The following is a 12,023-nucleotide window of genomic DNA, read 5'->3' as shown; positions in this document are numbered from 1 at the left end:
AACAAGAAAATACAGATGTGTAGCTGACTCTAGGTAAAAAAAAAACAGCTGATTTCTAAACAACTCCTTTAGCGATTACTGCTCAAACAAGAACTAACACCCAACTTGAGACTGCAGAACCATCACAAACAGGTTTTCTTATGTTTTACCACGAACCTGCAGGTGCTGTTGACTGAGTCCTCAGGACAATGGTGGTGGCACTGACATGACAGCTTCTTCTGTGGAGGGGCAGGTGCTGTCCCCTCACCATCTTCTTTTCTGCTCTCCATGCTCAACTTGCTGGAGCTTAGCAAGGGCATCTTGTCCAGGAAACTAGCAAGAAATCAAGGAAGAGGAAAAAATATTTAGGCAGGGTTGCAAGACATGAAATGGAGGCTTTAAAGTATTCCTTCTCATCAAAATTTGAGTTATTTGAACCGTTATTTGCTACAGAAGAATTTTCTTTAGAAGTCTGTGGTGTTTGAGGCTCCTTGAGCCTCAGTGGCCTTAGATTAAAGGTGCTGATGTTCAAGTTCAGCTGCTGCCAGTGTTGCAAATAAGAGATATGCTGGGCTTTACATACTGTGCAGTGCAGCTTTTCTTCTATTGCATTACATAGCTCAGATCCTTGATTGCACCTTTGCACTTTGTTTCTTCTTTTACTTGGCACACATCTTCATCCACTGAACTCTGTAACACTGACTGGGATTTACAGCTCTGAAGACAGAACATGTATAATTCGGAAAAGATCTAACAAAGTGATGCTCTCTCAAGTTCAACAGAACTTTCTGTCACTGAACAGTATAAAGGCTACTTATAAAAATTTTCCTTGTTTTTCCATATGTTTTTCCAAAATACTGTAAACAAAGTAAAATGCAAGAATGCACCCTAAAATGAACAGAAATACATGGAGATGATTACTTCTAAAAAATCAGAATACTGAATCTCCATGAGGCTGTTGCAGTACAGCTGGAGATGCTGATGATGGGTTAGGAGCTGCTTAAGCAACTTGTTCTTCCCTCTACCCCAATTCTTCTCATAAATATCAGCTTTCAGTGCTTATGAATATTTTAATTTTCAAAGACAAAAATGAGATCAGCATGAAAAGCTTCAGTAGGTAGTTTCTCACTTTCCTGGTGCTTCCTTGTAAAGAATCTTGAACTAAAGAGTCTTTTATGAGCAGCTGTCTCCAACAGAGTAGTAGAAGAACAGGCTTGAAATTCTTGATCTACTGTTAAATCTTCAGAAACAATTGGCATTATTATTATTGTTTTGGTTGACTGCTTCTTTGTCTCTAATTGAAATCCTTCCCAAATTTCCAACACCAGGACTGATACATTGTGGACTGAAAGAAAACTCCATCCTCCTTGACTCCCTAGAGAAAGAAGGGGTGGGCAAACAGGCAGAGGGGATAGCAATAAGTTGCTGTTTTGGGGCTGGGATGGCAAGCAAGGACTGAGAACAGGCTGAAATATCCTAAGGTAGTATAAGGCTGGAGCAAGAGCAGGCAAAGGGCATGGTAGGAATTGTCTGCACTCATACAGGCACTGGCAACAGCTGGCAGATATGCTCTCATCTTCAAGTGAGCAAACTGGGGAATACCCTAGCAAATTGGGGAAAAAAGCTGAATATAATTCTCACTGAGGAAAATGAGGCTTTGTGTGAGAACAGCATTATTTAAACAATTTTTTTGAAGATTACGCCCTTTCACTCCTTCCATATTATGACAACACATGAATTACAACCATTCACCAGATCAAATTATAACATCTATGAAAAAGAGCTTGATCATCAAATTTGTTCAGTACCTACAAATCCCACTGAAACCAACTGGAGGTTTTGATTAGCTCATCTTTTCTGAAAGCCAAACCATAAAACTCATTACAAAGCACACACAAACTGTGGGCTTGTAATCCTTGTGCTCAGCATCAAGATATTGCCTTCATGATGCAACTGGCTGTTGAAGACTAATACTTTTAATAACTACTAAAAAGTAGAAAATTAGAATGTAATGGTTTGGTTCACTTGTCGGATCATTTGCTCATTGCTATCACTTAAAATGCAGAAAGTGTTTAAGGAAAATGATGCAAAAAAGCATTTTGTTTCTCATAACATACTTAAGATATTTTTATATGTAGCTTGTGTACAACAAATTAACAGCAACAGAGATTTGGTTCCTGGGTCGCAGGCTTAGATTAAATAAGTTCTTTCAGTCAGCAGCTTGCCTGTATTCTTACAGTGAATGGGGAATATTATATTATTAATATTCCTGTCAAGAATTTTCAAATTTCAAATTTGTGAGGCAACAAAGTGACCTGCTAACTCATGAGGTAACTGAGTGAAATCTTATGCTCCGTGTAACATTTCTATGTTTTTTTCTACAAGCATCTACAATTCCATTAGAGATCTTTCCTCAGCAAAGGAAGAGTGAAAAAATGAAAGCATTTCACTTAAAAAAATAAAAAAATTCAAGTATGTGAAGGAGACTAAATAACTAAATGTCTACCTCATGATACATATAACGATAGGTCAAATCCTTTTTCAATAAGACCCCAATACAGTCTGTGTCCATCATTCATTAAGAATAAGCTCAAGAAGAGCTTCTGCAGAACTTGCTGTAACCAGCTTACATTCCTAGACCTCTCTGTACTTTTTAAATATTTTTTAAATAAAAGACAAGAGCTGCTGAACTAAAATTTTAAATCTAAAGTAACATTGAAGCAACAGGTGGTTGTTTAGAGGTGTAGTATCCTTCTAGAAAACACAGGACTAGGCAAGCTGGCATTCAAAGCTACATTTTCTAAGAGTGTAAAATAGGGGATAATCTAAGATTTTGTTTTCAACTCATGCCTGTGGTCAAAACTAGTGGAAAATCATTGCAGTTCAGTGCCCAATGCATACAACCAAACACAAATAAAAGAATCTCATATTCTTAGACTCTTATTCTTAAAAGAAAATCCTTCTCACTCTATTCTCTGTTCCACCCAAGCCTTAATTTTTCAGACACCTAGCTTTAAAAAAAAAAAAAAAGCAGATCTCTTGCCTCTGAAATTCAGATGTCTCACCCTACATTAAAGAAATCTCCTGGTCAAAGTTGAGTTTCTGTTTGGTCTTTTGAATTCTATGCCTGCCTGACTCCAGAGCAGAAAGATTATCAGAATTTCCCACCCTTAAAATATAAAGTGTGTAGGATGAACCCCATCACAACATGAGCTTTCCATGGTTTGATAACAAGTTCTTCCTTATTTCAGGTGTCAAACAAAATTTGGATGGCTAGGTCTGTTATTCTTGCCTTTGCTGCTGTGCTGTAACAAGCACATGCTGATCATGCAGACATGGCTCTGTCTAGCAATTAGAAATCCTTTGGGCTTTGAAAGTGCTCCCCGGGAGCTATATTCAAGTGCCATTAATGTAAGCAACAGGTCACCTGCAGACCTGTACTTCTTCATCAAATTCAGTTGATCTTCTCAGCTTGCCCTCAGAATTTCACCAGGATGTACAAAGTACCTTCCACCACAAGAACAGGCAGTTGTCCACTACAGTTCTTAGTCTATTGGGAGTGCTGTTTGTAGAAGATTTTCATCTGTACAACTACAACTACTCAACTGTGTTGTGACTCATTCTTATGAATGAAAAAGAAGGTTGTGTGCCCAGGCATGCCTGCTTTTTTTCTGTAAAGCCTGGGTGACTACAGGAATGACTAAAGTATCTAGTCTAAACCCTCATGCCAACAACCAAACCTTCTTAGAAATGTTCTGTTTTGATTCCCATCACTCCTAGACTTCATGGTAATCAAAGATCACTAACACTTCACTTTTAAATATTGAATTCTCCCTTCCTATGTGTCAAACCATTTCTGTTTTTTCAGTTTGTTTTGCTATCTTCTTTCTAAAGATAGAAAAGCATACCCCAATTCCATAACCTGAGTGAATTAACAGTCAGAATGAGACATATTTTACTTTTTAAATGCAGTCTACAAGATTGTGATACCTTACACACAAAATGAAAACCACCTCTTTTAGCTTCTTTGCATTTACCCATGTAAGAGCATAAGTTTCATATAGGGAGTGCATCTCCTGACATGAAGTCAGTCCTAGAGCTCTCTGCTTTGGCTGCCAGTAAGCACTCCAGCCCTTGCCAACTGTAGCCATAGTTATGTGATTTGGACAGGAATTCCTCCACTAGAATCTGGATAAAGCCCAATAACTCATTTCACACCGGCCCACAGCCATCAGATGGTAATGACTTTTGGGCACTACTCCGATTCAACAAACCCAGTAATGCAAGAGGTGAAAAGCTCTATACTGTTACTGGAGTCCAAATCTTAAGCCACACGGTTCCCTAAGGATGAATAATTAGTAATAGTTACCTTGACAGATTGACTTCTGTGCCACAACCATGTGATTTACGTGCTAGCCATCCAGTGTAAAAGGAGCTCATCTATATTTTTTGCCAGGAGAAAAAGTCAGACTTGCTTCTTATTAAAAGAGATATTAAGGGACAAACTAGTATAAGAAGAAGAAAAGAAAAATTAAAGTAGTGTCTTCACTCCTCTCTCTACATAGAGTATTCAAAGCCTCATAAAATCAGAGTACTATCCATTCATATTTTCCCATGCCAATAACAGCTGACTACAGCATCCACTGACAGTGTGCTGTTTGCTGATTCAGAGGTTTACCAAGGAAGCTTTGTGTGATATGTAAGAGCCCTTTCAACTGCTTCTTTGTGCTGGAAATTATATACATTAAATACACAAAAGCATTTGAATAAGAATTAAAGAAAATCTTCTAAATCTATCTTTGATTAGAAGGTGGCAACGAAGTTAGTCAAATTGATAGAATTTTCATTAAGCCACAAGCTTACTTTATCTATAGCCTGCATTGCCCTATATGTTTAGCAGGCTTTTCATCAAATCATTCTTTTATTAAAAATATGAAACTATGATACGACACTATGTTGGAGTTTCCCACGCTACATCATAAGCTACAGCCTGATGACTTCCCACCAAGCCAGTGTTACACCACTGACACAAATGTTTTAAGAGAAAGGGAAATAACTAACTGCTAACTCATTGCACTTTACAGTCATCAGATAAAAGAATTTCCATGGGATATTTTTTGGCAAATAGTCAGAAGTGAAAACACAGCGTGGTTAAAGAAGCTGAAATAAATTACACCTCTTATGTCAGCCTGATCCACTGTGTAAACTAGTCAAGAGGTAAAAGTAAAGCATTTTTTATTGGTAACAGTCAAATAATAAAGAAGAAAAAAAGGATCATGACAGTTTCTCTTCACTGGATATTCAAGGCTGGCATAAAATTCAAGGAAAAGTCACATACCAAGACCTGTATATTTGATCCAAAACCACAGTGAACAGAATCTGGCATAAAACACCAGAAAAATAAAAACAACCATGTTTTGCTTCTCAGTGGACAACTGTACGGCATTAATGAACTCCAAGCAAGGATGGCATCAAACAATGGCTGAAAATATCTTTACCCTGACACTCATCCATTGCAGAAAGCTGCCATACTGACAGAAAAGTAGCACTGTTGAGCTTATCTTGTATATTTGCTTCATTCCACAGCCATGATGGAGCTGCTGTACACCAAAGCATGGAGAACCTTCTCACTTCTCTATTTCTCATCTCTATGGTTCAAAATTTGGGATGCTTTTGCGTTTACTCATGATGCAAATAAGTGGACTACAGTTAGATATAACATTAAACCATCAAAGTATACTTTAAAAAAAAAAAGTATCTAGTACTAGTTTAGAAAATATTTTTCAGAAAATGCTTCTGCATTTGATTTGAACAAGAAAAGCATCCTTCTGCCACAAAGTCTGTTTAAATCTTCTTGATCATACTCCATGTTATAAGCTAAATTAGTTAAGTCCAGCATGCAATCTAATAAGCTGTGACAAAACCACTGTGACAAGACTCTCCAAATTAATACTTAAATTCATGTCATATTACTTTCAACTTAAAAATGCAAAGACTTCTATGGTGTCATAACCCATGGAAAACTCCCATATAATTTGCTGTCCGCCATTACATCACAGTTTGATTGAGTGTTACTTTTTCCAGGTTTCCTCTCATTTCTGCTATCCACAGCTAATGTCTCATTTTTCATTTGGAAAAAATGAAAATCCATTGGCTCTCTTCTCATAACTCAAGATACTATACCAACAGATGGGGGGGGAGGAGGGGAGGGAAAAGTACAAGAAGATTTTTTCAAATTTCCAAAAGAAAGTTCACACAAAGTAGATTTCTTGACACAGAAAAATCTAAGCTATAGCTGCTGTAATTTTCTAGAACTCCATCAAACACCTCAGAGTTCTACTGTTGATCATCATCTGGTTCCATCTGTAAATGTTTCTTTAGAAGAAGCAGCTTTTTAAACTTAAATCACTTTTTTAATATTTGAGGATATGAATGAAAAAATATTTCACATCATCCTCAAAATATCTTCCTTTTTTTCTGATCTCTTTTAGAACCACATTATACACAGCCAAACTACAGGTTCCATGAACTAGATCTATCATTAAGCTTTTCTGAATTGTGTTATTGTCAAATTCAATACGAACAGGCATCTGTACAAAAGCACTACTGTTTGAGGCAAACATGAGGATAACAGGTAATAAAACTAGAACACTAAGACAGATATTTCACAAATGCAAAGGTGAGATCCACAGTTCATTCTTAGAATGACTAACTCACTTGACTTTACCCCCCATGTGATTTTGTCATAACACATTACCATCACTTGAAAAAAATATCAGAAGAAATGCAGGTGCAGCTAGAGCAGGTCTGTTCTGTCCTCCCAATAGTGTTCAGTACCTTTAAAGTACTAAAAATAATCAGAGATATTTATTTCCAATGCACATCAGCCTAGCTTCAGAAATCCAAATTCACTAAGCTGGCATTTCTTTATATTCCTTCTTTTATAAATTTGGTTTATATTGAATGCCTACATTTACTTTACAGGATAATTTTAAATGGATATTAAAGTAACGAATAATAGTTTATAAAGGCACGTTAAATGATATCCTCATATCTCCACCAAACTCATGGTTTTCCTTTTTAAAACAAACAAACAAAAAACACAAACAAACAAAAAACACAAACAAACAAAAAACACAAACAAACAATTTCTATTGTTTTCATCTCTCATCCTTTTATGAACCAGAATTTTCTTTCAGTTTTTCCTTAAGAACATCTTGGGAAACTGTTTAGCTAATGTAGTCAAAACTCATAAAACTACTCCAACCAACCCTCAGCTGCATAACCCTGTTTACTATTTATGGGCATCATCTCATGAAAATTGGGAATGAAGGCTCAAATACAGAGATGTGAAACATGTAATACAGCTTTCAAACTACAGGCAGCATTCAGTTTGTGTCACTCCTCCATCTAGCAGCTTTTCATGCAAAGAGAGACAAGAAGATTCCTGTCACAGACCAAACCCAGTTATTTATATTTTCACACTGCAAATTCTCATGTGCTTGCAGTTTCCAGTAGCAAACACTGAATTCCACCATCACTGCAAGCAATCTTGAAACTTCACTGAACTAGCAAGAAAAATAAAAAAGGAAGCAATACAATCTGATGCTACTGAATTATGCTTTGCTATCTGATCTTTAAGAAGCCATCAAAGATTGCAATGGACAAGCATTATTTCTTCTTTCAGATGATATTATGATTGATTGAGACATTAATACAATGAGAAGCATTTAAGAGAACCAGCAAGAGACAGTCTTGACCCCATGGCTTTCTTAGATACATTTATTAAATCATCACCACTTGTGTTCCCTTTTCAAAAGAAAAGAGACCCAAGATCACCATTCCCAGCAGTCAAGATGAATACAGAGGCTGGAATATAAAAATATCAGCCTGTCCTTCTATCCCAACATCAAAGACTGCACCCGTACATTAAAGTGTAAGAGCATGTGCCCATGCCATGCTCGCAGAAGCCAGTGCCCTTCTGACAGACATGCTCTGGGTGTTCTTCAGTAAATATGACATACCTTCAGAGCAGCATGAAGAGAAACCTACTTTGTACTTCCCAAGCTCCTGTTTCAACTTTACCATATACGAATTATTCCTTCTGACTTCCCTTAGAAAATTAAAGAATGCAGAATTCACAAGAATAAGAGAGAGCTGTTATATACCTATCTTATTGCATAAGCATGCGATATTTTTAATGGCATTTTTAATGAAAATGTTTTAGTGATGGAACTCAGTGGGTCAGGCTGATGACTGGACTTGATGATGGTCTTGAACAACTTTTTGAAACTAAATATTCCTACAGTATTACAGAATATCCTGAGTTTGAACGGACCCAAAAGGATCATTGAGTGCAACACCTGGCTCCATGCAGGACCACTCGAAATTCAAACTCAGTGTCCGGGAGCTTTGTCCAAACACTTCTTGAACTCTGTCAGCTCAGGACCATTGGCACTGAGGAGCCTGTTCCAGAGCCCAACTACCCTTTAAGCAAAGAACCTTTTCCCTAACACCCAGCCCTCTAATTAGTCTCTCTTCAAGGCCTCTCTACCCCTGAGGCAGTCAACAACAGCTCCACCCAATTTAGTATCATCTGCAAACTCACTTTGCATTCAAATCCCGCATCCAGATCATTTATAAAAAAACTGAAGAGAACTGTCCCGAAAATGGAATTATAATTCTATATGATTTTCTTTCAACTTGTTTTATTTATTAACTCATCACAAATGCTTCCCAAGTCATCCACTTCACACTGATTTCCCAGAAGTGCCCATCCATCTGCCAGAAGGACAGGTTAATAGGTATCTGGGGTAAGCAATGGTACATTTTGATCATTTCTCATGTGTGAATGCCACCAATACCCCTAAATCACATGTGTTACTACACACTAACCAACTCAATGCTGCTGAATGAAGCACTGAAGTATCTGCAAGACTTTCCTCCCCGAGGCAAATGCTACTCTGCCAAGTCACCAGGCCAGGCAATATTAGAAGTAATTGAACAAGTGGCAGGATAAATTCCTACACTGTTCAGCTGCCAAAACAGAGAGCGAACTGAATTGACTGCTGCTGCTGTTGGCTTAGCTACACGCATGAATGGGGGCTTGAGCAATGAAGAAAATCTTTGTGTGTGGAAAGGAGGGCTAAGGTACAAAACTTGTTTTCTGCAGATATGGCTGGATGCAACAGAAAGTGCCACTGATTTATTCACTTTGACAGAGAACAAATAATTCAAACAATACGGAAGAGGAAAGCATCTCTACTGCAAACCAAAATTAAGTGCACGTGTGAAATGATGATAATCAGTTCCAACCACAGATGTAAGTACTATTGATTTGCTGAAGCATTTGAGCAGCCTAAAAGCATTTCCCTGCCTAAACACTTGGAAGCATACGCTGAGCTAATTTGTGTGCCACATGGTACTGATGGCACTGCTACCAAAGCATCAGTCAGCCAGCGCTCACCTCTGGAAGACAGGGATTGTGCTGTCAGCCACACAGGGTTTGGCTGGCTTGTTCTCTAACAAAGGCACACGGATATGTCTAAGGACCAAAAGTTCATTGGAAATGTCCTTATAACTTGTATCTCTCATGCATAGCTACTTGAATAAAAGTTTTTAAGACCCGTATGACTACATTTTGAAAAAAGAAATTCTGGACAAACGTAAAACTAGTCTTTCTCAGCACTCAGCCACACAAAAACAGCAATGAAACAAGACTTTAAAAAAGAAAATACAGTTGTTTCTTATTTTGGTATTTTTTCTATTAATCAGTGTTCAAGATGCATAGGACAGATACAACTTTTCAAAACGTTATTGACATACACATACGTTTCCATCGTAGCTTTAAAATTAGACAGAAAGGTGTCTATTGCTAAGGCTAAGCACAGTCCTAGCTCTGTAGTTCATATTCAAAACACACCTCCAGGCATCAAAATTGGTCATTAATAAAATTACTAAAGCACTTTTAAATTAACTTCAAAAGCAAAGACTAATATGAAAGCATGTTCAAGCACATTACATTTTAAACAATCAGGATGAATACTGAGTATCAGGTCTTCTAAAATTCTCTTCTTCCTTACCAAAAGGAGAATGGGAAATCTTTTGTTTTAGCTGCAGTATTTTTTCTGGAGATTTACCATCTCTGGTTAATAAAAGAGCACCTGCAAAGCATTTGAGGAAGCCTGCAGTATGACCTCCCAGAAGGGTGTGAGGTGAGTTCCAAACCCTAAGTGCCTCCACACACCACAGCCGTAGGGCGGTGAGAAGCACAACAAGCATCAGGCTGCCCCTCTTTTTATTTTTATTTTTTTAATGTTTCCTTGAAGTGCTCTTAAAAAATAGATAGGGAAAGAAAAAGAAGGGAGGAAAAAAAAAAAAGACAAGTGCTTTGTGAGCTGCAAAGCTAAGCCATCTACTTACAGGCAGTTTCCTTGGGCATGCTACATCACCACCAGATTCTCCAAAGATGAGAGTCATGTGAGGAGGCAGCACACAGCTCAGTAAGGAAAACACAGCACCGTGTGCTGTGCTAATCCTGCACCTGTGGTGTGTTATTCAGCAGCAAAGAAATTCAGTCCAGGCTGCTCCTGCCTAATAGAGCTCAGCTGTTTTCTTCAGCGCTCCCTTTGATTGTAAGCTGGCAAACAATGTTATTTCAGCCAAGTACAAAGCACTGTTCAGGCTGCATAGGATATGACAGTAGAAAGGTGAAAGAAAAAGAAAATCCTGGAATTACAAATAGAGATACTGAGCAATACAGAATTTGTAACTACTTCCAGATGGCTACACTCAGCTTCCAAGGTTAGGATGTGAAACGTACACTGGAACTCCCCTTTTGCTCCCCAGCTCCCTTTAAAGTGTGTCTGCTTGTGCCAGGGATATACCTCTGTACCCTGGCTCCCATGTATCCAGATCAACACAAGGCTTCCAATCAGCACAACTAAGAGAAAGTTTTGATGATTCCTCTGTTTCCTGTGCCTTTTAGGCACAATAAAAAATAGTGACGGAGAGCAGATGATAGTTTAATTAAAAGATATGGCCTACAACCAAGGATTTTCTATTTTTTTTTTTAATAGAAAAAGCCACCAAAGAGGTCTTCAAATCTCTGCCATGACACACAGCTTTTCAGAGCATATAACAACAACAACAACAACAAGATAGGAAACTTAATAAAAACTATGTGCAAAGAGGAGGAAAATTTTGTCCCTTGTTGGAAAGATAGCAAAAATTTTGGGAAGTTTTTAATTCCAAGGTAGAGGCACAACAGTTTAGAGTAATCAATTGTCCTGATGCTTGTCTTCAAGATTAACCAGTTTTTAAAATACCCTGTAATTGTGATGTGCAAAGGCATTTTATAAAACAGTATTATTTATTTAAATTTTTAAAAAATTGTCACAGTATTGAATATAGTTAGATTGCAACACAATGAAATCTTATATTAGACATTTATTCCAGATAACCTGGTCATTTATTATCCTACGCCTCCTCCATATAACACATAACATCTACCATTTCCAAGCTCATATATAATTGTTATAGTTGACCAAAAGTTAGGGTTTCTAATCAGCTTTATTCTTTTTGATATTAAGCTGCAAACATGTAGATGCTGCATTGACAATGTCCTCACAGCATTTTCTACTTAAAAGTTTTTCTCCACAAAATGATACTTTAATTTCTACTCCATCGTTACCTAATCTAATTCCAAGTTTACAAACTACTAATGAAAATAACAGGAATTGGAGTACTGGAAAATTATGTATCTGATTTCTTGTTGAATGTTTACTGCTGTTTTTGTTTACCAATGAGATTATTTCCAAATAAGTACATTAAGCTTATTTTATTTAGGTAAAATGTATGTTTTAGAAGAACTATACTCTTATGAGAAAGTGTTCAAAACTGATCTGGAACTATCCAGATTTTCAATTCATTTAGCACAGAAGGGCTCCCTTGTCAGAGTGTTGAATGAAAGCAGTACAATTCTTAATGTGACGATCAAACTTAGGCATTTGAATATTCAATTTGATGTATAGAAGAGAAGGTAA

At 37.3% G+C, this 12,023-nt stretch overlaps 1 protein-coding gene across 6 annotated transcripts in view; it reads right to left on the bottom strand.

Moving 5' to 3' along the window:
- BMPR1B (bone morphogenetic protein receptor type 1B) overlaps window positions 1-12,023 on the bottom strand; it is a 236,618-nt gene that overhangs the window by 31,591 nt on the left and 193,004 nt on the right. For 5 of the 6 annotated variants that reach the window (XM_019614786.2, XM_031553114.1, XM_019614788.2 and 2 more), the window contains one exon: window positions 157-312. In XM_019614786.2, coding sequence (XP_019470331.1) covers window positions 157-312 — 156 coding nt within the window. Of the gene's footprint in view, window positions 1-156; window positions 313-10,401; window positions 10,529-12,023 lie in introns of those variants that run through there. The other variant, XM_010710019.3, reaches the window with a different exon arrangement.

The sequence above is a fragment of the Meleagris gallopavo genome, chromosome 4 (genome assembly GCF_000146605.3).
Source record: "Meleagris gallopavo isolate NT-WF06-2002-E0010 breed Aviagen turkey brand Nicholas breeding stock chromosome 4, Turkey_5.1, whole genome shotgun sequence".
In the NCBI taxonomy this organism is placed as follows: domain Eukaryota; kingdom Metazoa; phylum Chordata; class Aves; order Galliformes; family Phasianidae; genus Meleagris; species Meleagris gallopavo.
This window is presented reverse-complemented; position numbering and strand designations above follow the sequence as displayed.